The 27,534-nt window shown below is 34.4% G+C and overlaps 1 protein-coding gene across 1 annotated transcript; it reads left to right on the top strand.

The window, feature by feature from the left end:
- Nucleotides 1-1,897: 1,897 nt before the first annotated feature.
- Nucleotides 1,898-27,163, top strand: LOC124237171 (UDP-glucuronosyltransferase 2C1-like). The gene is made up of 6 exons (XM_046656554.1): nucleotides 1,898-2,618; nucleotides 8,175-8,323; nucleotides 14,023-14,154; nucleotides 20,994-21,081; nucleotides 22,441-22,660; nucleotides 26,782-27,163. Exons 1-6 carry the CDS (start codon nucleotides 1,898-1,900, stop codon nucleotides 27,059-27,061), a joined length of 1,590 nt encoding a protein of 529 aa, XP_046512510.1. The 3' UTR covers nucleotides 27,062-27,163.
- The last annotated feature ends 371 nt before the right edge of the window (nucleotides 27,164-27,534 follow it).

Here is a 27,534-nt window from a genome sequence, read left to right as displayed (position 1 = left end):
GTGCCTTATGGGTAGACTTTCTAATGGAGTCCACAAATTGTTTAGTAGGAAGAATCATGAAGTGGTTTGTAGCATCCATTTGATGAGTTCTGAGCTCTGGCTGTGGCCCCAGTCCCTTCTAGCCCCTCAACTTTGCAGATCTCCTCAGTAATCCAAGTAAGACAGAAAGAAGTGGGCCTCTTGGGTAACATCTTGCATGGCTGGGGAGGTTAGGCACTCATTCACGGGATCAAGTTTTCTGCTGTAGCAGAAATCACAGGTCACTGTGTTCTCTCCTGGCACTGAATCATGCTGCCTTGGGAGAGGAGGAACACAGACAAAGAGAAACTGTTCCTTTTACCCTCTTCAATGCAACTATTCTTGGAATTATTTGCTCCATGGTGGGTTGAAACCTTTACATTGGACTCCTAGATTCCTAAATATATTTTCATCCCTGAGTGTCTGTCAAAATCAATTTTCTGTTGTTAGGATGACAGCAGAGAACTCCTAGTCTGCAATCTGCTGATATTACTCCAGAAAGAATTTCTTATAATCAAAAAGCTCAACGGAAGCTAGTATGGATTAGAAGAGGAAAGTTGAACAACATTTGATTAGAAAACTACTCAGGATCTTGGAGACCATTTCATACAGTGTAGATTTTAACATATAAAAAGGAAAGTTATTAAAGTATTTTGCTCAAGAATGACATTCTCTGAAGTAGAGTTTTTTGAAAATCATAAAAGTTCCTGTGTGGAAATTGGGTTGCAGGTGTGCAAAAGTGAAGGCAGGAATATCTGAAGGCTATTGCAGTTAGTCTAGGTTAGATACAAAAATGCCCAGGATTAGATCAATTATAATGAAGACTGATAAAGGAGAATAGATTGATGTATAATTTGTGGGTAGAATCTATACATAGAGTGATCAGTTGAATAATTAATCCTATTTCTTATTAGCCAATTATTATAATAATAATAAAAATGATAGTGTTATCATATATTCCTATTGATTAATTGATTGAGGAAAAATCAACTTTTTAAGCAAAAAAATTATAGATGACGTTATTCTTCTAAATATAGTTGGACCCATTCATACTTGGTATAGTGGCTTCTAGGTGTGAGGATCCAAGTAAAAGAATGGAATTTTACACTATAAAAAGTCTCTTAGATCGATAGAGAAAAGAAATTAGAATAAATGTACTGGAAGGAAGGATAAGACTATTGTTATCTTCTTCATGACTTGCCTTTTCTATTCCAAGGTATCTTTTCTCAAAATAACTTTAATCTAACCTAGAATCAGAATTTGAACTCATGTCTGCATTAACAGTAAACAAAAAATATTCTTTTTCTCTTAAAGATAGATATGATTTAGCAGAAAGAGGGCTAAATTTAGCAGTAGAATATTTAGATTTAAATCTTCTCTCTGCCTTAACCACTCTTACAGAGCACATATTCTCTCCTGGCAGTAGATGATAGCCTTCTTCTTGTCTAGAATTTCTAGCAGACTTATCAATAAGAAAAATGCTAGAGAAACAATTCTGTTCAAATGAAACCAGAGAAAAATATACAAAAAATGCCAATCTTAATTGAATATGCATCACATGGTGATGGCTTTTCTTAACATCACTTAGAAATTACTTTAGATTTGTGTTTAACTTTAATCCTCTTTATTTTCATAACCTCTAAAAGAAGTTTTGAAACTCTGACTTTGAGTATTTTCTTCCTAATTTCTCTTGTTGACTTTATTGAACTTTTTCTTATCAAAGCAATTGCATTTAATTTTAATCAATAATACAAAGTATGCTGTTCAAAGTTCAGCCCGACCTACTATAAATTGTTGAGAGGGCCAAGGAAGAGATCTCTGCATTGTGAACTTCACACACTTGATTTAAGCCTATGTTTTGTTAGAGCAGGAGCTGATGATGAAGACTGCAAAAGGCTTCTGTGTCCTTTTCATGCTGCATCTGTGTTTCTTTGACTCTGGGAGGACTGGGAAAGTACTTGTATGGCCCATGGATTTTAGTCACTGGATCAATTTAAAAGTTATTCTGGAAGAGCTCCATCTTCGTGGGCATGAAATAACCATTCTGGTACCTTCACCAAGCCTTCTAATGGATCACACCAAGATTCCCTTTAATGTAGAGATCCTTCAACTTCCAGTAACTAAGGAAACTCTCCTGGAAGAGCTCAATACTGTTCTCTATGTAGCTGCTTTTGAACTGCCAAAACTTTCATGGTGGGACATGCAAGTAAAACTAACAGAAATGAGCAACCGTTTTTCAAGGACAGCCAAAAGAGTATGTGACAGTGCTATCACAAATAAGGAGTTACTCAGCAGGCTACAGGCAGCTAAGTTTGATATCTGCATTTCTGATCCTTTAAGTTTTTGTGGGGAGTTGTTGGCTGAGCTTCTCGATATTCCATTTGTATACTCTTTTAGGTTTTCTTTCGGTAATTTCATTGAAAGACTGTGTGCTGGGCTTCCAACTTCTTCTTCTTATGTTCCTGGTAGCACATCAGGGCTGACAGACAACATGACTTTTGTACAGAGGCTGAGGAATTGGTTCTTGTATGTAATGAGTGGCGTGATCTATTCGTATTTTCTACTTCCGGAATGGAATGAGTATTATAGCAAGGCTTTAGGTAAGAGAAATTTGTATGTAATAAGGATTTTTATTTTGTATGTAAAATGTAAATATTTATCTGAGTATATAAAAACTTTAAAAAGGTATTTTTAAGTGAGGACACAAACCCCTGTGGGTCTTGGAGTATCGAAACTGTGGCTAAAGAGTGGCTAAGATGTTCTAAGCCAAAGTAAAGGATTCTTTTGTTTGTTTGTTTTAGATGTTAGAGTGCTTACAATATATCAGAGAAGGAATAGTCTTTATATTTATACACAAAACCTGCTTGCTGCTACTAGTTTTTTCAGGTATCTGGAAAACCTACATCTAACAGTGTGATTTCCAACACTTTGGCCTCTTTCTCTCTTCTTTGTTTCTTTTGTACACCCTGTTTTATTTCTGATTAACTTGCTATTTCTTAGGCTTTCTGTTTGCATCCTATCCAGGCTTGGTGGCTTGGTTGCAGGGCTTGTCACATGGTGAGTAAAAAACTAGAAAATAAACGTATGTATGTTAGCTTCATCTGCTCTTGTCTCCCAAAGAGGGAAAAATTGGAAGATTTTTTTTGTGAAGGAACTTGTTTACAGATTTTTTTAACTTATCTCACTGTTTTGTTGTTCTCATTCTATTCAAGAATGAATTAGAGGTCAACTAGTGAGCTTTGACCCTTTGCACAATGTTTCTCTCTATTTCAGCAAGTCCGTTTACCCCTTCTTTTTTCCTTTTACAGAATTGATTTTTTCACTTCAAAAAAGTGTTCATATAATTGTCTTAAGAATAATTTTGCATAATCAATTAGTTATCTTTCAGGAATCAGTACCATATTTACATTTTTAGGGTTTTTTTGAGATATAATTGACATATATTACATTACTTTCAGGTGTAAAACAGTGATTTGATATTTGTATATATTGTGAAATAATGAGCACAATCAGTCTAGTTAACATCCATAACCGCACACAGTTACAAATTTTTTTTCTTGAGATGGGAAGTTTTAAGATGACTTTACTAGTAACTTTAATACAGTATTAATCAGTCTAGTCACCATGCTGTACATCATATCCTTAGGGCTTATTTTAGAACAAAAATTTTGTACCTTTTGAATACCTTCACCTATTATACCCACCGTCCAACTCCCATATGTGACAAGCACTAATGTATTCGCTGTATCCATAAGTTTTATTTTGTTTTGTTTTGTGTTTTTAGATTGCACATTTAAGTGAAATTATGCAGTGTTTGTCTTTCTCTGTCTGACTTACCGCACTTACCATAATTCCCTCAAGGTTCATCCATATTGAGGCAAATGGCAGGATTTCCTTTTTTCTCATGGCCTCATAATACTCCATTGTATATATACCATGTTTTCTTCACACATTCATCCATTAATGTATACTTATGTTGTTTCCCTGTCTTGGCTATTTTAAATAATGCTGCAATAAAAATGAGAATGCAGACATTTCTTTGAGATAATGATTGTGGAATTGTTGGATCATTTGGTAGTTATATTTTTAATCTTTTGAGGAAGCTCCATACTGTTTTCCATAGTGGTCACACCAATTTACATTCCCACCAATAGTGCACAAGGGTTCGTTTTTCTCCATGTTCTTGCCATCATCTGTTATGTCTTGTATTTTTGATGATAGCCATCCTAATGGGTGTGAGGTGATAGCTCATTGTGATTTGGATTTGCTTTACCTTGATGATTAGTAAGGTTGAGCATCTTTTCATGTACTTGTTGGCAATTTGAATATCTTCTTTGGATAAATATCTATTCAGGGCTTTTGCTCATTTTTTCATTGGATTATTTGCTTTTTCACTATTGAGTTGTATGAGTTGCTTATATATTTTTGGATATTAACCAATTATGAGATATACGGTTTACAAATACTTTCCCCTATTTCGTCATAAGTTGTCTTTTCATTTTGTTGATCATTTCTTTTGATATGCAGAAGCTTTTTAATTTTGTGTAATCCCACTTGTTGATTTTTAATTTTGTTGCTTATGCTTTAGACATCATGTCGAAAAAATTATTGTTGGGAACAAATTCAAGAAGAATTTTTGCTATGTTTTCTTCTAGGAGTTTTACAGTTTCAGGTCTTACATTTAAGTCTTTAATCTATTTTGAGTTAATCTTTTTGAGTGCAGTAAGATTGAGCCTAGTTTCATTCTTTTGCATGTGAATGTCCAATTTTCCTAGCACTGTTTACAGAAGAGACTGTGTTTTTTCCATTGAGTATTCTTGGTTCCCTTGTAAGTTATTAGTTCACTGAATAAGCAATGATTTCCTTGGGGCTCTCAATTCTGTTCCATTGGTCTGTGTCTGTTTTTAAGCCAGTCCCATATGATTTTGATTACTGTAGCTTTATAATACAATTTGAAATCATATAGTGTGATTCCTCCAGGTTTGTTTTTCTTTCTCGGGAATGCTTTGGCTATTTGGATTCTTTTGTGGTCCCATATGAATTTTAGGATTGCTTTCTGTGTTGCCAATTTTAACAGAAGTATCTCTAATAGCTTATCATTAGTAAAGTCTTTATCCTAAAATGTATTAACATTTTCCTTTGTAGTTGTGATCCTTTATTTTCTAAAGCAGCAACCCTTCTCCTTTCTTCTGGTATGTGTTCTAAATTTTCTCTGAGAAATTATTTCCTCACCAACTCACAAGAAATATGAGTGCTTCTAATGAAGTATGTTGCCCAGGAATATGACAGATGTTCAGGAAGGCATACTACCTAATGAAGGCCGACACATTGCACTGAGACTTTTTCTGGATGTTCTGTGAAGGAGCAGGTGCTTATTCCTTCTAGACTTGACCCTAAAAAAATGCGGGTGGAGAACGCTGCATCCATCACTTATCCATGGTCAGAGTTCAAGTAGCAAAAGGCAAAAGTGAGAAAAGATAACTTAAAATCTCATCCTGGAGACGTTTTCTGAGTCCTGGATTAGGCAGTGACTGATCTACCACTGGATCTAAATTCTTTGTTTACTTCTGTTCTAGCAGTTTCCTAGTCAGTTTTGGAACCTCTTACATAGTGAAGCATGAATGATAGGGTATGACTCTGTCTCTGATTCTTTCCTAACTCTTGGCACTCTAGAATATTCTTTCTAGGAATATATCAATAATCTTAGAAAGAAAAATGAAGGCTTGATAAATAGAAGGAAAACATTTCTTGACTCTCATAAATTTAAAAATCCTATTAACTATATGTTATCATTCAGTTATTCAGAAAATAGAATCTTCTCTTGCTAATGTATTCTAAGTATATTTTTCAAATTTTTAAAAATATAACTCATATCTCTTATAGAATTATTAAGTGAAGCATGCCATAGATATGTTCCACTCATCGAGGAGGAAATCAAGAGATGGCAAATATGGTTCAAAAATATTTTGAGGAACTATTTATAAACATTTTGGGAAAAATAAGGAATGTTAAGCTAATACTACTAGGTTAGACACAAAACTGCTTAATGTCCTATAGGCAATAAAATCATAATTTGGAGGGTGATCTTTTCTACCAGACAGAAATATGCAAGTTAACACTTAATGTTACTGTATCTAGATTCAGAAGTCCATAGTAAATCAATACTAAACAACAAAGTAAAATATAAGCACATTTTCCTAAAGAATTGAAAAAGTCCTTCATTTGTTGTTCAACAATGCCCCTGCCTGGTATCAAATAAGCATGCTGTGGTTTCTTTTGATTTCCAAATTTGGAACATAGTCTCATAGGCTCTTTATCAAAAACCATTATGTTTTATTCTTCTTGTACTATGTTGTCTTCATTTCAATAAGATGCATTAAGCACAGTAGATTATTACTAAGTAAAGATTTAACAGGAAAAAGATATTATCTTGCTATGAAAGAGGGTGAATCAACTATGTAACTCTGCAATTCTACTCCTAGGTACATATCCAAGATAAATAAAAACAAATGTCCCTAAAAATATATACATGAATGCTCATAGGAGCACTATTCATAGTAGTGAAAGATGGAAACCCAAAAGTTCATCGACTGATGAATGGATAAACAAAATGAAGTATATCCATACAAAGAAATATTATTCGGCAATGAAAAATAATGAAGTAATGATAGATACTACAACATGGATGAACCTTGAAAATATTATGCTAAGTAAAAGAAGGTAGCACCTAAGACCATATAGTATATGATTTCATTTATGTGAAATCAAATAAGATTATTCTGGAATAGGGAAATAGAAACAGAAAGTAGATTAGTAGTTATCATGGGCTGGGAAGAGGGGGAAATGGAGAATGATTGCCAATGGACATGGGATTTCTTCTGGGGGTAAGAAAATATTCTAAAATTAAATTGTGGTGAGGGTTGCACAACTTTATGAATATACTAAAAACTACTCAATTGTGTATTTAAAAGGAAGACTTATATGGTATATAAATTATGTCTCAATAAAACTGTCATAAAAAGAGTGATGGAGCAAAGCATCACACAAAGAGAATAAGATTATACCCATGGCCGACACCAATAAGACACCAAAATGGGATAAGTATTGAATACAAAACTGAATTATGAATACATTTGTTGTTAGCAGGCTCAAACTCATAAAGTATTGATACTTGCCTGTGACCTCTTATACAGGTAGATTGTCCTGGTCATTTCAAAATCCCTCATATTTTCTGATCAAAACTTTACTGCACTTAGAACACCAAAGAGAATATTCAAAAAGCCATATGGTGGGAAACTGTACAGTAGTTACAATTTCCTCATGTCGGTAATCCTGAATATATATTTTGAAAGGACGCTAAATCTCTGGGTAAGCTTTCTTATACCACGATAATTGAATGGAATTTAGAAAGAAGCACTGGCTGCAAACTAAGGAAAAAGATTTCATTCAGCATTCTTTTTCTGTTAATGTTTAATAGCTACCATGTCATTTGAAAAGTACCCCTTTTGTACTGTTTTACAAATAAATGTGTCAGAATAGCAAATATTTTGCCCGCAGATTATTATGCAGTGCTATATCTTCTCCAAAGAAGACAAAGTCTTGTGCAACAGGAACTTTCATTTTCTATAGCAAAGGAGATAAGCACTTTCAAAATTTATTAAAAGATTTCCATTCCTGGTAAGATGTAATTAGTTATGGAAGCACACTTGAAAACACTATAAAAAGCTAGATAAATTGCAAAAGTCATTTTTCAAAGATATCAAAAGGCTTTTGGAGCACCAAGGGTGAGATAACTTGGAATTGGAGAAGAGGAGGAGACAGAGCCACCGTGAGCTGAGGATCACTGCCTGAGTTCCCTGTTCCTGCTGGGAGCATTTGCCAACTCTGAGCAGGGACTAGGGCTCAGGCTTAGCTCAGGTAGGAAGACAATATTCCTGGCAGGCGTTTGGCCTTGTTCTAGACTGAAATCCTTGTTTGGTTATTCATAATCTCATTATTGTTTACTTTTCATTGGGGGGACGTCAATTGATTTCACATGGGTTACATAGGCCCAATATTGGTTCTTTAAGGATTTTTCTTAGAAAATTGGATGGTAAAATATTTTCCAGTTAACAAATCAGTTTCTTTGTCCTCTATCACTCTTCATTTTTATTCAGGAAAACCTACCACAGTATGTGAGACTATGGGGAAAGCTGAAATGTGGTTGATTCGAACTTCCTGGGAATTTGAATTTCCTTACCCTTATCTACCTCACTTTGAATTTGTTGGAGGACTACACTGCAAGCCTGCAAAGCCCCTCCCGAAGGTAATTAAATGCCTTATGTTTGCTTCCTTGAGTATTTGTCTTGGGGAATGATTTCTGGTTTGTTATTTATAGTATTTGACACTCAAACTGACAACATGGACATAGGAAATAGTGGACATTATCCTCTTGGACTATTATGCTGCCATAGGTATCTTATAACATTATCATGGCAATCATTAGTGATGTTCATCAAGTATGCCAGATATTGGATAGAAATGAAATTCCTAGCCCTGAGTTTAGTGGAACTGTGAAGTATTCTCTGGACAATGACTATGAGCTAAAGTGTCCTGGAGCACTTCCAGGCCCAACACTTAATTGGCAAGTCCATATACTCCAGAATTCTCTTTTCCTTTGTTACATCAACAGGCTGTGTTCCAAATACTGGCTACTCTGTCAACCTGAGTTCTGGATTAAAGAATATATGTACCAACTGCAGCTCAATAGATGGACTTATGGCATGAGGAAGAAAGAAAATGCTGTTTTAAGCCACTGAGATTTTGTAGTTGCATGTTATTTAGCATCACCCTGTCTTAGAAATGGACAATAGTGAGGAAATTATAATAATTTGAAAAGAGATCAAATAGAGATATGATGGTTTGTCAAAAAAATATGGCCGAAGTGCAGTAATAATGAACTGTTTGATTTGAATAGAAGGGAGAAATTATACTGGAGAAATAATCAGGGAATAGGTTGTGGAAAAAAAAGTGTGCAATACTAAATATTCTTTACTTCAAATTTAAGCTGAGTGAAGGACCAATGCATAATTTTAAGCAGTAATTAGATATGGCTTTCCCTTTCATAAATCTTTGCTACTGAATTTTTTGTAATGGAATAAGATTTAAAGCAGGAAATGAGCTAAGATACAGATGCGATATTTCCTGCACGAAACTATATAGAAATTCAAACTACAATACGATAACAATTTTGTGTAGAAGTCGAAAGATTTAAGATGTATTTCAAAGAAAGTTAATAGGATTTGGTGATTGGCTGGAGATGGAGGTTAAGGGAGAGAGTTCAAGAACGAATCCTTGGCTTTTTGTTTCTTGGTATGTCTTTCTTCTATTTCTTTCTTTGTATAGGCAATTTAGTAGAAAATTTGGGCATTTATTAAGGCAAGGAACTAAAGAGGAACAATTGTGAAGGAAAATGATGCGTTCATATTTGGGCATGCTGAATTGGAAGTGCCAATGCAGCGCCTAGTCAGCGACTACTGAACACAAGTGTCCTCATCTCAGGGGACAGGTCTATGTGGTTTTTTTAACTTTTTAATTAATAGAGTTTTTTCCAGATCCATTTGCATTCATAGAAAAATTGAATAGAAAGTGCAGAGAGTTTCCACCTGTCTCCTGTCCCCCTCCCACACACAGCTCCCCCACCATCAATACCCCACGCCAGTGTGGCACATTTGTTACAATCAGTGGACCAACAATTACACATCAATATCAACCAAAGTCCATGATTTACATTAAGGTTAACTCTTTGTGATGTACATTCTATATGTTTTGATAAATGTATAATGACTTGTATCCACCCTGATAGTATCATACAGAATAGTTTCTCGGCTCTAAAATTCCCTTGTGCTCCACTCATTCATCACTCCCTGTCCCTAAATGCTGTGAAATCACCAATTTTTTTACTCCCTCAACAGTTTTTCCTTTTCCATAAGAAGTGGTTTTAAATTAATGATGTCAAGGATTAAAAAGACGTGATTTTGTACAGATTAAGTCACCCTAGGTAAAAACAGAAATTGCAGAGGAGCAGAAGACTATGAGCGAGATGCCAAAGGCTTCTGTGAACAGGGGTGTTCCTGAAAGTCTGACAGGTGGCATAGTGAGCATGAGTAGTTGATAATACAGATTAAACACATAAGGACAAGGATATTTTTTAGAAGCAGAGGGAAGAAAATGGTTGAAAATGCAGGCAGAAAAGGGGAGGACGCAGATCAAGCCTCTGTCTGGACCCTGATGCAGGTAGGATAAAATGAGTAGAGTATAGTGAAAGGATTATAGGGCAAGACCCAAGTTTGTGGTAAGACAAGGAAGTATGTGAAATGTTCATTGAAGAGGCTGAAAATATTTGGTAATTTTTAAATCATGTAACAGAAAGTTTTACATTATCTTGTTATATGAATGCAATAATTTAATTTTGACAAGTTGAATAATACTGGATATCCATTCTATATTTTCTAAACCATAGCTTCTGCTCAGAAAGTTATCCCTTACATATTTTGAGCCTTCTTCGTATTATTTCATACTTCTGGATAAAATATCTGTGTACCTCAAAGATTCTATTCTAAAAGCATAGAAGTAAATAGTTAGGACAGTGTGAGACTTACTTTTATGCATATATACTACATCTTAATAATTCAAATATATTCCAAACCCTCCTACTCCCTTATTGATCCAATAACACACACATATATCTATATATAACATAAGTCTGTGTGTATCTATTTATTTTACCAATGATGTAGCATGAAGGATATATTTAATGTTTCTTGTATGACCTTTAAGAATACCCAGAAAAAGTCAGAGCTTTAAGGTATTTCCGGTGAAATCTTATGTCCCCTGTCTCCTCTCTCCTCCCACCAAAGCACAGTGGAGCCTTGCAGACACTACAAAAGCAAAATCACCATCTCTGCATTCAAATAATGCACAGGCTTTCACACTCATGAAACAATTTATTCCCAACTCTACGACGGCAGTAAAGTTTCATTAATATAGAAAGCATTTTTACAACATTTGATTTTTTGAATAATTCATGTTAAATTTTGGCATTAGAATATTTCAAGATTTTCAACAATATTCCTAAATCAAAAAAGCAGGCGAAGGACAGCAGATCTTCATCTTAGATACAAATACAACAGCCAATGTGATGTGCAAAGTAACCCATATTAAGAGTGAAAAGTAAAGTAATCATGAGGTTTGAGGCTTTAATAGACAGAAACATGATGACAGAACCTGGTAAAACTTGAATCTTTCCACAAACAATAACCATATTTGTGTGCTGTGTTTGAGTTAGTGTCTGTACAATTTCATATGATAAATAAGTGGAAGCCCTTTTGTCAACTACATTTGTGCTATAATTTCTATGCAGTAAATTAGTCTGGATCATTTGTTTAGTCTCAACTGTCCACAGCTGCTTCTTCCCTTGAGTCAAAACCTTATCAGTAATCAGGCAGCTATGTCAGAGTAGTAAGATTCATTTAAACAGTATCTAAGGAATATCTTTGGAACAGGCTATTTTTTTCTTAAACTTTTGACCCCATCTACAGAAGTAGAGGAAGAGCCACACTCACCCGTGTCTAGGTGTTCTTCTCACACTCAGCTAAATAATCTGCTAGAATATGTGGCCTAATCAGGGTTCTACAGTAAGACTCAAATGGACTTTCATCTCTTCCTTCTAAGGGAGACATAGGGAAAGGTTGGGAAGAAAAGGGAAAAATTTCCCTCCCACTACAACATGAAAAAAAATGTCACTTTGATTTTGAATGCTAAAACATATGTTTGTGGAATCATGGAATTTAAGTTTTGTTTTTGTTTGCTTTGATTGAACCTCAGGTCCTCAGAATGTGTTAATCATACTCTCAACTCACACCTTTCCATAACCAGCCCATAGCAGACACTCCTTTTGATTTATTTTCCTACATTTTTCCTTTATGCTCTTCTCCAACATTACCCTACAATCAGTAGACACCTGGTCAAGTGCACCTAATATTTATTCTTTCATTCCAATTTATATAGGTAACTGTGAGTCTTTGAACAATATATAGCATTGATTTGAGTTTATGTAAGTGATGTTATGCTGTAATTCACATATTCTTTCTTTTATTACTCTATATGTTTTTTAAATATGTATCCAAGTTTCTATTTGTAAATGTATTTCATTCATTCTTGATGTTGCAGAGAATTTTGGTGTATGAATTTACCACATTTTGTTCTTTTGTTTCCCATAAAGGACAATTAGGTAATTTTATAATTACCTATATTTATAATTAGGTAATAAAAAATAATTTTAAAAAGATTGGTATCCTTACATATTAAGTCAATCCATCTATAACCAGAGTGTGATGGTCGATTTTATCTGTCAATTTGCCTGGTACCCAGAGATTTAGTCAAACATTTTCTGAATGTTTCTGCAAGGGTATTTTTAGATGAGATTAACATTCAAATAGTGGACTTTGAGTAAAGCAAATTTCTTTCCAGTATGTGAGTGAGTCTCACTCAGTTAGGTGAAGGCCTGAATAGAACAAAAGACTGACCTTTCCAAAGTAAGAGAAGAGTCTGCCAGCAGATGGCTTTCAGACTTGAACTATATTGGCTCTTCTCTGGATCTCCAGCCTGATGGTCTACCATGAAGATTTTGGACTTGTCAGGCACCATAATCACATGAGCCAATTCCTTAGATCTCTCTTGAATGATAGATAGATAGACAGACAGTAGATAGAATAGAGAGATATACACACATCCTGTTGGATCTATTTCTCTGGAGGACACCGACCAGTACACACAATATACCTCTCTATCTATTAGGATCTTCTTCGATGTCTTTTACCAGAATTTTAAACTTATTTCAATAAAAGTGCATGTATCTGTTCTCTTAAGCAGTTTATATTTTTAATTATTACAGTGAATGATGACATTTTAAACTTTCAGGTTGATCATTGTTATTGTGAAAAAATATTATTAATTTTTGTGTAGTGATTATAAATCCAGCCAACTATTATTTGTAATAGTTTGCATATTGGTTATTTTTGTTTCCCCAATATTGTCAAGTATATATGTTCAAAATTTGTCTTGCCTGTTCAACCCTCAGATACGTTTTTTTTTTTCAATTTTTGATTGGCTTAGTTTGGATAGTACTTAAAATGTGGGGTGAAAAGATTTTTTTTTTTTACTTCAACATGGTTAAATATGCAATTTGAATTTTGAATTCAAAGCCATACATATTTGGTCAGAAAATTATATGGTTACCTCATTCTTAAATGTGTTTCTAGAAGCTTATATAAAGTACAAATGGAACAAAAATGAAAGAAAATTTAAATTTACAAAACAGAAAAAAAAAGTAAACATACCTTTAGCATGTCATTATAATGGCTGATTCAACATAAAAATTAATGATAATCTTCTCAGTATCCAAGGCTAAATATGAAATGAAGTACCAGAGCTATTTATCTTAAGTAAGAGTCAAATGTTCTTCATTTGGAGCATTGTGGAGAGGATGTTAGAAGACAGTAGAGAATATTAAATGTGGTCATTGGCTTTTCAATCAACAAGCTTAACTTAGAAATTTGACTCTGCCACCTACTGCTGTGTGGCCTTGAAGAAAGTACTTAATCTCTCTGAGACAACCTTCTCATCAGCAAACGTACACATATCCCTTAAGATGACTGTGTACTTAAGTTAAATGATACATGTAAAGAGCTCAGCATCTGGTAGAAGATAACTAGTAGTCAATAATTTGTAAACACAAAGACATACCTCCAAAATGTTTGGACCATGCTTGATAGGAAACTTCAATTTAAATCATTTTTAATTTGCCTAATAACCAGTGATTTCAGGTCATATTACATACTTCAAAATGGTTACTTATTGAAAAGGCAGAACTGTTTTAATAAGTGAGATACATTGAAAAAAGTGTGTGATTATTGTATTCTCATAACTCTAGACTTTATATTACAAGGACTGTTTTCTTTACAGGAGTTAGAAGAGTTTGTCCAGAGCTCTGGAAAAGATGGAGTTGTAATATTTACCCTGGGGTCAATGATCCACAATCTCACAGAAGAAAAGTCTAACATGATTGCATCAGCCCTTGCCCAGATTCCACAGAAGGTCAGATAATCTTATTTTTTGAAAAGTAGCTTTTGTGAAATCCCTGAAGGTTTCCTTAAAAGTGTACTTAACCAGGCTGGCCCTGTGGTGTAGTGATTAAATTCACGCACTCCACTTAGGAGGCCTGGGGTTTGCCTATTTGGGTCCCGGGTGCAGACCTGTGCACCGCTCATCAAGCCACTCTGTGGCAGGCATCCCACATATAAAATAGAGGAAGATGGGCACAGATATTAGCTCAGGACCAATCTTCCTCAGTGAAAAGAAGATTGGCGGTGGATGTTAGCTCAGGGCTAATATTCCTCAAAAAAGAAAAAGTGTACTTCACAAATGTAGGAAGTTATTGCTATTGTTACTGTTGATTTAACTGAGCCTTAAAGAAAGAGTTAGAAGAGAGAGAGTAAATGTTAGAAGAGAGTAGCTGAACACATTTGACTGTCTCTTGCTTTAAAACTGGAAATACTATCAGGAAAGCATATTGCAGTATTTTCTTTAAATAATGGCCTAAAACTAAATCATACACTGATCTTAAACAATCTGTCAGGTTTATGGCTAGGTTTTAAGACTTCCATATCATCTATCTTGTAATCTAATCTTGTTTTGTTGTTCTTGCTTATTTTATAAATCTAAGGCATACACACAAAGTGCAACTAACATGACAGAGAATAAAGGAAAAGATATTCAAAAACATGGCCTTAATTTACAGGTTCCTTGGAACTATATTTCCTCATAATTAATGGTTTTGGACCAGGCTCTGGTTGAGCCTGGAACTGACAGCTTAGGTTCCTGGAATACTCCTAAATAATGATTCTTCTATTTAAACAGTTAAATATTTTCAGTAAAATAGTAAAAGTTTAGTGCAGTTCACTCTATGATATTCCTACACGATATGATTTTTTTATTAACATTTTTCTTCATTATAACTGGGTAATGTTATTCTTATACTACCAGGGATACTTTCCTTTTCAGTTTTAGTTAAAATAGACAACATTAAAACAAATGACATTTTTAAGTTCTAAATGATCATAGCAATACTTGTGTTGATAACCAGATTTCTTTCAAAAGTTGTTTGTGGATCAGCACTCATTTAAATATTAATCTAAACAGGATCATCATGCAAATATTGAATTTTCTATTACATTAAAATATGATGCTTAGAGGTGCCATCAGGGTGAAGTAGGAAGGACCAAGGATTTATCTCTTCATGTAAACAACAATTATACAAGAAGAAACTGTTTGAAGTAACTGTTTGAAGTAAAATCGGAACAAAGAGGTCTAGCTGAGCACTTGCACCTTCCAGAGGAACATATGGCTGGTAAATAGTGATGAGCTAAAATTGGTCAATTTTAGCCTTCAGCATAGCAGCAGCTTCACATCTTCCATCATCCAAGCCCAGGGCAGGCAAAACGCCTGTATTTCAGGTATGATTTGGTGGAGCTAAGGTTGGCAGGAGACCATATACTCCAAATATTGAGGTTCTGTATTCCGATTGTTAATTGTTGCTTTTAATCACTGAGGTAGAGGCATGGAAGTTGGCCACAGTTGTGTCAAGCCTTACTAGCTGAAGCAGCTCTCAGGAAATTTAAAGGAGCAGCACTTTCTTTTTTCCTTTTTTCCCTCTTTCTCAATTGGGGAGCCAGATACCTAAGAAATAGGCCAGTCTAAAACAACCGCACATATGGTCAAATTTAGAAAGCCATGTGCATGTCCAGGGAGAGACACTGGCTCAGAAAATGTCAGATATGATGTAATATTTAACCTCAGGCTGATTATTGGCAAATAAAACCCATTCAACAATCAAAAAAGAAAAGAAAAATCAAGCCATAAGGAAAGGGAAGAATCATATTCCAGAGTTAATGTGTTATAAGAATCAAATGTCCAGGACTCTACAAAAATCATAAGGTGTACAAAAATATATGAAAGTATGGCTCACTCAAAGGACCAAAATAAATTAAGAGAAGGTATCCCTGAGAAAGCTTAGAAGTTGAAGTTACTAGAAAAAACTTTAAAACAATTGTCTTAAAGATGCTTAAAGAATTAAAGGAAGACATTGATAAAGAGAAGACGCAATATAGGAAAAGAATGAAAATATCAATAAAGAGAAAGAAATTATAAAAAGAACCAAAGCCCAAAAAAATTATTGGAGCTGAGAAGCACAATAACTGAAATGAAAAATTCACCTTAGGGATTGAAAAGCAGATATGTGCAGGCACAAGAAAGAATTGGCAAACTTGAAGAAAGGATGATTGAAATTGTTGAGTCAGAGGAACAGAAAGAAAAACAAATGGGGGAAAGTGAGCAAAGTCTAACAGACTTGTGAGATGCCATCATGGTTGAAATGTCCTAAATTTAATGAGAGACATGAATCTAGAAATCCAAGAAGGTTAACAAACTTCAAGTAGGATAAACTCAGGGATCCACACCAAGACACATCATATTCAAGCTGTTGAAATGCAAAGACAATGAGAGAATCTTGAAAGCAGCAAGAGAGCTGCAACTCATCACATAAATGATCTTCAAAAAGATGATCAACCAATCTCTCATCAGAAACCTTGGAGACCAGAAAGCAGCGGGTTGATAATCTCAAAATGCTGAAAGAAAAAATTGCCAACGGAGGATTCTGTATCAGGCAAAATTTTCATCAAAAACGAAGTAGAAATTAAGACATTCCCAGATAAACAAAAGTTGGGGTAGATTGTTACCACTAAACCTGCCTTGCAAGAAATGCAAAAGGGACTCTTTTAAATTGAAATGAAAGATTGCTAGAGAGTGACACAAAACTATATGGAATTAAAAATCTGCAGTAAAGGTAACGACTAAGGCAATTATTAAAGCTAGTATTTCTGCACTTTTGAATGTAACTCCATTTTTTTACTTTCTCAGTGATAGAAAAGAAAAATGCATGGAAAACAATTACTAATCTTTGTTATTAGGAAAACAATGTATAAATATGTATTTTGTGATATTATTAACAAAAAGGGGGTGGAGGTATAAAGGAGAAGAGTTTTTGTATGCTATTGAATTTAATAACCAAAGGGTCAAAGAATAAATCACAGGGATAATGAAAAAATACTTTAAAAATGAATGAAAACACAACAAACCAAAACTTATGAAATGCAGTGAAAACAGTTCTCAGAGGAAATTTGTAGCTGCAAATGCCTATATTGAAAAAGAAGAAAGATCTAAAATCAATAACCTAATTTTACATCTTAAAGAATTAGAAAAAGAAGGCAAACTAAACCCAAAACTAGCAGAAGGAAGGAAATAATGAAGACTAGAGCAAAGATAAATAAAACAGAGAATAGAAAACCAATGGAGAAAATTAGTGAACCCAAAAGTTGAGTCTGAAAAGATCAACAAAATTATCAAACATTTAGCTAAGCTGGCAAAGAGAAAGAAGAAGATGCAAGTAAGTAAAATCAGAAATGAACATAGGACAACACTGCTAACTTTACAGAGATAAAAAGGATTATAAGGAGGATATTATGAATAATTGTACACCAATAAGTTAGACAATCTAGAAGAAATAGATAATTCCTTGAAACACACAAGTTTAAACTGACTGAAGAAGAAATAGAACATTTCAACAGACCTATAATAAATTAAGAGATGGAATTAGTAATCAAAAAATTCTCAACAAGGAAAAGTCACTGGTAAATTGTATCAAACATTTAAAGAAGAATTAAAGAACTGAACTAATCCTTTTCAAAGTCTTCCAAACATTTGCAGAAGAGGGAACACTTCCTAAATGGTTCTGTGAGGCCATATTTACCTTGATACAGAAGACAGATAAAGACGTCACAAGAAAATAAAATTGCACAGCAAAGTGCCTTGCAAATATAGTTGTAAAAGTCCTCAACAAAATATTAGAATATTGAAAGGAGTATTCACCATGATAAAATGGAATTCATCCAAGGAAATCAACGGTGTGTCAACATAAGAAATCAATGCAATGCATTACATTAATAGAATGAAGAAAAAAAAAAACACACACAATGATTTCAACTTACATACAAAAAATGAATTTGACAAAATCCAATATTCTTTCATGATAAAATGCTCAAAAAACTAGGAATACAGGGAAAATTCCTCAAGATGACGAAAAATACTTTTGGAAAACCCACAGTTAACATCTTACTTCATGGGAGAAACTGAAAGCTTTCTCTCTAAGACAGGGAACAACACAAGGATGCCTGCTTTGACTGTGGCTATTTAACACTGTACTAGAAGTTCTAGCCTAGGATATTGAACAAGATAAAGAAATAACAGACATCCAAATTGGAAAGGGAATGGTAAAACTATTTCTATTTGCAGATGACATCATCCTATGTAAGAAAATCTCCAAGAATCCACAAAAAGGCACTAGAACTAATAACCAAATTCAACGAAGTTTCAGGATGCAAGATTGATACACAATAATCAGTTGTTCTTATATACACCATCAATGGACAATCTGAATGTGAAATTAAGAAAGCAATTCCATTTACAAGAGCAACTAAATGAATTAAATTCTTAAGAATAAATCTAACCAAGGAGGCAAAATATTTGTATATTAAAACTGCAAAACATTATTCCTGCAAGACCTGAAAGAAGACCTAAATAAATGAAAAGTCATCCCATGTTCATGGATAGGAAGACTTAACATGGTTAAGATACGAACAATATCCAAATGAATCTACAGACTCAATGCAATGCCTATCAAAATTCCAACAGCCTTTTGTGTAGAAATGGAAAATCCAATCCTCAACCTCATATGGAACTGCAAGAGCCACAAATAGACAAAACAATCTTGAAAAAGAATTAAGTTAGAGGACTCACATTTTCCAACGTTAAAATTTAATATAAAGCTACAATAAATTAAACAGTGTGCTATTGGCAGAAGAACAGACATATAAACCAATGGACTAGAAGACAAAGTCAGAAATTAACCCTCGCATATATGGTCAATTGATTTTCAAAAAGATTTAAGACTATTCAGTGGAAAAAGACAGTCTGTTAAACAAATAGTGCGGGTAAAGTCTTGATAGTCACATGCAAAAGAATGAAGTTGGACCCTTACCTTACACTATATGCAAAAATTAACTCAACATAGGTCCAAGACCTAAACTTTGGAGGTAAAACTATGAAATTTCAGAAGAAAATATTGTAGAAAATTTTTCTCACATTGGATTTGGCCGTGATTTCATACATAATGACATCAAAATCACAGGCAACAAAAGAAAAAATAGATAAATTGGACTTCATCAAATGAAGAACTTTTGTGCATTGAAGATACTACTAAGAAAACAAAGTACAATGTCTACAGATTGGGAAAGATTTTGCAAATCATATGTTTGATAAGGGATTAATGTCACCAATATGTAAATAACTCCTTTAACTCAACAGTAACAACAAAAATCCAAAAATGGGAAAAGATTTGAATAGACACTTCTCCAAAGAAGATATACAATTGGCCAATAGGTAGGTCAAAAGATACTCAACATCATTAATCATTAGGGAAATGCAAATCAAAAGCACAATGAGATACCACTCTACATTCACGATGGTGGTCATTAATAAAAAAACGGAAAATAACAGGTATTAGTAAGATGTGGAGAAATTGGAACATTTGTGCATTGCTGGTAGAAGTGCAAAATGACGTAGCCACTGTGGAAACAGTTTTGTGGTTACTGAAAAATTTAAACATAGAACTAACATATGACCCAGTAACTCCTATCTTAGCTATAAATCAAAAAGAATTGAGGCAGGAACTCAAACAGATTTTGTACACAATGGTCATGGCAGCATCATTCACAATAGAAAATGAATGGATACACAAAATGTAGTATATACACAGTTGGAAATATTATTCAGTCTTAAAAAGGAAGGAAAATCTAATACGTTCGACATGAATGAAGCTTGAGGACAAATGCTAAGTGAAATAAGCCCCTCAGAACAAGAAAAATACTGTATGATTTCACTTATATGAGTACATAGAGTAGTCAAATTCATAGAGACAGCAAGTAAAATAGAGGCTATCAGGAACTGAAGAGCAGGGAAATAGGGAGTTATTGTTTAACCACAGAGAGTTTATATTTGGGATGATGAAAATGTTTGAGGTGTCGACAGTGGGGATGGTTACACAACACTGTGCTTATATTTAGTACTACCAAATTGTTTACTTAGAGTAAAATAATAAATATCATTATGTATATATTACCATAATAACAAAAAAGGCAATGTTGCTTCTATGTGACTACCAAGTATGTAACAAAGTTCAAAACACTAGCAAATTCTTAAAGTGATTGTAAGTAACATCCTTCCCCTATGCTTCTGAAAACTCCATTTAAAAAATTTCCTTTACCAAGGGGGCCAGCCTGATGATGCAGTGATTAAGTTTGCCTGCTCCGCTTTGGCAGCCTGAGGTTCACTGGTTCGGATGCGGGAGCGGACCTATGCACCACTTGTTGAGCCATGCTGTTGCAGGCTTCCCATACATCATGTAGAGGAGGATGGGCATAGATGTTAGCTCAGGGCTAATCTACCTCAAAAAAAAAAAATTCTCTTTATCAGAATGGCTTAATAACACAAATATGTAATTATTTCAGATAAGACTGTCTTTGTTTTTCTTTATCTACTAAATGAGAATTCCTCCAATGATGATAGCCTATTTATAAGGATTATTGCAAATATTTGAAAACATAGCTGTAGTTTCAAAGCTTTAAAAACAACGATTACTTAATCACTTAAGGCCTCAGTTTACTCATCTGTTACATGGAAACATTGAACTAGATTAATTCTAAGTAACTGAATCACGTGATTCTGAAAATCTTCTATTAGAGTAAAGGTATTTATCTTAACAGGTTCTGTGGAGATACACAGGAAAGAAACCAGATACATTAGGACCCAATACACGGCTGTATGACTGGATTCCACAGAATGATCTTCTCGGTAAGATCAAAGAGAAGCAAAACTAAACACAATTGAATGACGGATAACCTGAATGATTACTCAATTACAAGTAAATCCAACAAACTTGTCTTCAAAACAAGCAGAAAAATCCCTTAATGTGATCTTCTTCACATTTATTCTGGAGCTTGTTAAAGAAAAAATTATTCATCACAGTTGTTAAAGACTGTAAGGCACAATTTATTCAAGACCATCGTGATGAGTATAAGTACTACTGCGATGGACTTTTGCAGTGAGGCAGAGAGATTGGACACAACTCTGAATACAACAAAAAATAGTAAGGATTTTATAGCCAAGCAGCAGAGTTGGGGGCAGGTCACTGGATGGAAAATTACACTTGGGAAACCTCAGGGGCATGGGGAGACCCTGGCTAAACTGACTTACCCAGATTCTTGCTGAAGGCAGGTCAGGGTGATCAGACATCACCTGAGGGATGCTGACAGATTAGGAAACTGATCAGATATAAAGAGTGATCAGATATTGAGGCTGGGAAATACTAACTAAACTGACTTAGTAGGATTCTTGCTAAAATTAGACAATGCAGAGCCCACACACAGAAGCCCAAAAATCATGGCCTCGTTGAGAGGAGAGTTCAGAGGAGCCTGAATAGAGTTTTGTCAAGGAGAAAATCTTTGTCAGGCTCTAACATTAATATGGAAGTTGTAATTCTCCCACTTATGATCCAATCTCTCCCTCCTCAGAATCAGAATCAACATACCTTTAGATCAGGCTCTCATTAACTTTGGCATAGAATATTTCAACACTTCTTGATTCTCTGCATCCATTTTCAACCACCTGTCTTCTCTCTGCCTCACTATAACTATTTGAAAATAAAAATATGACAAGTGTATTCATCATTTGTAATATTATAAAGGGCTCCTTATTACTATAAAATCAAGTGGAAAATCCAATTTTCTTAAACACAGTACTTCAGGATCTTGCCCAAGTCTATCTTTCTAGCTTGTTATGCCAACATTCTCCCACTGAAACCCTGAACATCCTACCTTCTCTTCCCCATTCACACAAGACTTTAGTTTCTTCAATCCCTCCATTCCTTATTATTAATGTATTCCTTAACCCAAAAACTTGTCTACCTGGCAACTACTCTCCATCATTTAAATGCCACAGAAACCTTCTCAGAGGTTTTTTGGAATGAATTAATTGCTGGAATAACTAATTACTGCTTTCTTTAGAGTGTATAGGACTTTATATATGGCCTCATGGCACAGAATTCTATATTAGATGCTGCCTAATTGAATCAATGATTTATACAGGTGTCATGATTTTTCTGTTTCTGAAACTCTCACAACTTAGAATAATGATATATTTTTTTCCTGTTAGGTCATCCCAAAACCAGAGCTTTTATCACTCACTGCGGAACCAACGGGATCTATGAAGCTATTTACCATGGGGTCCCTATGGTGGGAATTCCTATGTTTGGTGATCAGGTTGATAATATTGCTCGTATAAAGGCCAAAGGGGCAGCTGTTGACGTAGACATGCGTACAATGACCAGTGCTGATCTGCTTAACGCTTTGAAGGCAGTCATTAACAACCCTTCGTGAGTACAGAATATATTCTTTACTGAGAAGTATCTAGTATTTTTAAAGAAATAAATTGTTTCATTCAATTTTAAATTGATTTCTTTTAAGTAATCACCAGCACATAAATAATATCAAATACAATTGTCTTTTACTTCTCAAATTCTATGGAGGCGTTTTGGTTGACCTGTTGTTAATGGGTAATAGATTACAACCTAATAGAAACACTAAATTTACTTAAAGAAAATAAGCTATTGTTTAATAGACACAAATCTTTATTTTTTTAATAATAATAATTATTTCTTAAAAACTGCCGAAATTACCATTATAAAGAATTTAGGCAATATAACAAAAAAACAGAGAAACAAAAATTGAAAATCACTTATCTCTCCTCATGCAGCTATAACCATTTACCAATAGAGAAATAATACTTCAGATATTTCCTTTTGAAAATTTATAAATAAAAAACAAAAAAGAACTAATTTTATAAAACTTGGATCATGCTGCTTTTTAACAAAAAATATTCTATATTGCTATATTTTAATATAAAACAAGAGAAAGAAAATAGAGTAAAATTGTGAGGTCCAAATGGTGACCAAGAAGACCCAGCTTCTCTGTCCCCTGACAAAGTCAATAATTGGAAAGCTATTCATGAACAAAATCAGCTCCAGGAGAGCTCTAGAGTCCATTCAAGAAATTTTAGCAAAGAAGTGAAAGAAGAGAACTGAGAACAATCTCCCAAGAAGAGAAGGAATACAGCTTTATTTTGCCTATATCATTCCATACCCAAGGCAGCATTGCTCAGTGCCAAGGGGGAACTTCCCAGCTAGAAAGAGTTCCTCACTGGGAAAGGAAGAATGAGTTGAGCAATCAGCTTCTCAGGCCTTTTGGGGCACAGAAATAGAAAGAAAAATCTTCAATTTATATGAAGATACTAAACACCCTAAATAGCCCAAGGAGTTCTGGGAAAGAACAAAGCCAGAGGCATCACACTTCCTAATTTCAAATAGTAATAAAAAAAAAAAGTGATGGTTCTGGCAAAAAAATAAAAGACGCAAAGACCAATAGACAGAATTAAGGGCCCAGAAATAAACCCTTGCATACACAGTCAACTAATTTTGAGAAGGTAGCCAAGAATATTCAGTTGTATTAGAATAGTCTCCTCAAAAAATTGTGCTGAGACAACTGGATATCACATGCAGGAGAATGAAACTATACATCTTACACCACTCACAACAATTCATTAGAAATGGATTAAAGAACCAACTATAAGGTCCCAAACTGTAGAATTCCTAGAAGAAAACATAGAGGAAAAGCTCTGTGTCATGAGTCTTGGCAATGATTTTTTGGATATGACACAAACAGCACAAGGAGCAGAAGCAAAAATCAACAAATGGGACTATGTGAAAGAGGAAGCTTCTGTATGGCAAAAGAAATGATTACCAAAGGAAAGGCAGCCTATGGAATGGGAGAAAATATTTGAAATTATATATCTGATAAGGAGTTAACATCCAAATATATAAATAACACATATAACTCAATAACAAAACAAATAAACAAAAAAAAAAAACACACAGAAAAATGAGAAGTACTGAAAGGACATTTTTCCAAAGCATACACATAAATGGCCAAGAGGTACACTACAGGGGGCTTAACATCACTAATTGTCAGGAAATGAAAATCAAAACCACAATGAGATATCACTTCACATCTGTTAGAATGGCTGTCAAGAAAAGATGGGGTATAACAAGTGCTGGTGAGGATGTGGAGAAAAAGAGAACACATACCCACTGAGAATGTAAATTGCTACAGCCTCTATGGAAAACAGTAAGGAGTTTCTTCAAAGAATTAAAAATATGACTACTATATGATTCAGCAATCCTACTCTGGGTATATGTCCAGAGGAAATGGCAACAGGATATGGAAGAAATATCTGCACTCCCATGTTCATTGCAGCATTATTCACAATGGCCAAGATATGGATACAACCTAAGTGTCTGTCAATGGGTGAACAGATAAAGAAGACGTGGTATATGAATACAATGGAATATTATTCACTCGTGGGAAAGAAGGAACTCCTGCCATTGGTGACAACATAGATGACATTAAAGCCATTATGCTAAGTGAAATGTCAGGCAGAGGAAGACAAATACTTTATAGTATCACTTATATGTGTAATCTAAAAACACAAACCCACAGAAACAGAGAGTTGACCCTGGTGGTTACCAGGACCTAGGGTTGCAGGGCGTGGAGATATATTGGTCAAAGGGTGCAAACATAAATGTGTAGGTTGAATAAGTTCCAGGGATCTTTGTACAGCATGGTGATTATAGCTAATAATACTCTATTACATAGCTGAAAGTTGCTAAGTGTTTAAATCCTAAATGTTCTCACCACAAAAAAGAAATGGTAATTATGTAATGTGATGGAAGTATTAGCTGATGCTACATTGGTAGTCATATTGCTATATATAAATGTAACAAATGAATGCATTGTATACTTTAAACTTACACATTATTATATTTCAATTATATCTCAGTAAGGCTGGAAAAAATCCTTTCATTTTGATGTTACTTGGTGATACTATTTAATTTCAAATAAAATAAGCGAGCATAAATAAATAAATAAATTCTCAAGAATAAATGATTACATTAATTATGCTATGTTAGTTCAAATAAATCAAATAAATATATTCAGGGAAAGAAAGAAAGAAACTTTAGTCAAGTTAAAAGAATTGCCAGACTTTGGATAAATATTTCTGCAATAAAATAGATTCATTACTTACTAAGAATTACATACACACCCATGAACAAAAATTGACTTTAGAGAATAGAATAATTATTTCTTAAATGTTTCCAATTTTCATCAATATAGAATGACCTCTCCCTATAAAATCATTTCTCAACCTACCGCCCACGTCTCTTAAACCTCACATCTTAATTTTTGTTTGACATATTATCAACATTACATAGTTAAGGCATATAATGTACACATCTTGTCAATGACCACAATTTCTAGTACTCAACCATTCTTTGGTATTTAAATGGACTTAATGGTGCCATTTGTGTTTTACCTCAGTCTTTCTACTCCTGAAGGGTTTTGTTTTTATTAATTTGTTCTCTGACATGTATTTTATTTATGTCTTGGAGCTTTTGTTGTTTTTGTTTCCTTGTTTTCCTGAGATATATCAAGAGGTACTTATTCTGTAAATTCTTGCATATTAAGAAAAGCCTACTCTGTTTTTTAAAAAACAAAAGCCAAGAGGGCTTTGTATAGATTTTTTTGCTCACAATTCTCTTCCTCAGAACTTTTTACATGTTGCTCGACTATTTTCTACAATTTAATGTTCTATATTCTCCTCAAATGATGATTGCACTTCAGTGTAGAAGAATAACCTCCCTCCTTCACCTCCTTCACAAATCCATGGAAATCCTTCTTCTAGATCAGCCACCCAAAACCTTAAACTAAAACCCCTCTCTGGTATTTTGTTCCTTGAGTGAAGTTAGAAGGGTTAGTGTTCTCGCTATTGCCCTTGTCCCTTCTCACCACTGGCACTTGCAACCATCTGTAGCTTGAAGCAGATTTCAGCATCTACTGACTCTCAGGCCCTACTTTTTGCCTGTAGGCTCACATTAAGCTATTTAGTGTGGTGTGAAATATAGGGGTCATGAAGACCACAGACAGAAGCCAGTACCTGCTACTGTTGAGACTAGCTTATCATGAACACTAACACTCCAGAACAAATCTAGCGGGATGTAGGAGGTCTCTTTATCATAGACCTGCTACTCAATGCTACTTCCTATCACTGTCTTGTTCCTAAAATTACACTGAGCAAGTGAGATCAAAATTCTGTATTCTCAATCGACACAGTCTACATTCCTGTTTCTAATTAGAAATTATTTTCTCCCCTACCTCCAATTATTACTTAGAATATGAAACATCCAACGAATTCCAGCTGATAGGCCACCATATCTAGAAATATCTCAAGAGGAAATTTACTGTCATATGCATTCTGTGCTCTTGGTTATATCACCTATGACATATTTATTATATAATCATGTAATATACTTAATAATACATAATTTGAAAAATATGTTCTTAATGAATTTTTCAACTTATTGTCTATGTATCTAAACTTTAGCTATAAAGAGAATGCTATGAGGTTATCAAGAATTCACCACGATCAGCCTGTGAAGCCCCTGGATCGAGCAGTCTTCTGGATTGAGTTTGTCATGCGCCACAAAGGAGCCAAACACCTGCGGCCAGCCTCCTACGATCTCACCTGGTACCAGTACCATTCTTTGGATGTGATTGGGTTCCTGCTAGCCTGTGTGGCAACTATTATCTTTCTGGTCACAAAATGTTGCCTGTTCTGTTGCTGGAAGTTTGGGAAGACAGGAAAGAAGAGAAAGAGAGAGTAGCTTCCCATGAGTTTGTCTGGAAATCTTGATAGGGTCCATCCAAATTAATCTAGCCAGTCACCTGAACAGATTCCTTTACCACTCTTCCAAGTTCTTGTCCGTTCCTTGGCTTATCAAGTCAGAGATCATAGAGTCCCCTAAGGAGTTTGCCACATAATTTAGAATTAAGGTTTAAAATAATTTAGTCTTTAAAAAGAGGAGATAAACATATAAAAGCATGGGAGTTGCTACTATTGAGATCTTAGTGCTTTACTTTATTCATTTCAGTTCAGCAAATTGAGATGCTATTTGAGGTCTTAAGAACATAATGATTAATTCTATGTTCAATATCAATCATATTGAACATTTTCTAAATGTTTAACATCATTTTCATACCCATATGTTATAATTACTGCATATTCTCGAAAACAAGAAGACAAGGAGTAGGATGGAGCAAGCTGTAACCAGAGTGTCCCTTCCAATAACAAATATCA

This window comes from Equus quagga, chromosome 3 (assembly GCF_021613505.1).
Source record: "Equus quagga isolate Etosha38 chromosome 3, UCLA_HA_Equagga_1.0, whole genome shotgun sequence".
In the NCBI taxonomy this organism is placed as follows: Eukaryota; Metazoa; Chordata; class Mammalia; order Perissodactyla; family Equidae; genus Equus; species Equus quagga.
The sequence above is the reverse complement of the archived record's forward strand: the minus strand, read 5'-3'. Positions and strand labels throughout refer to the sequence as shown.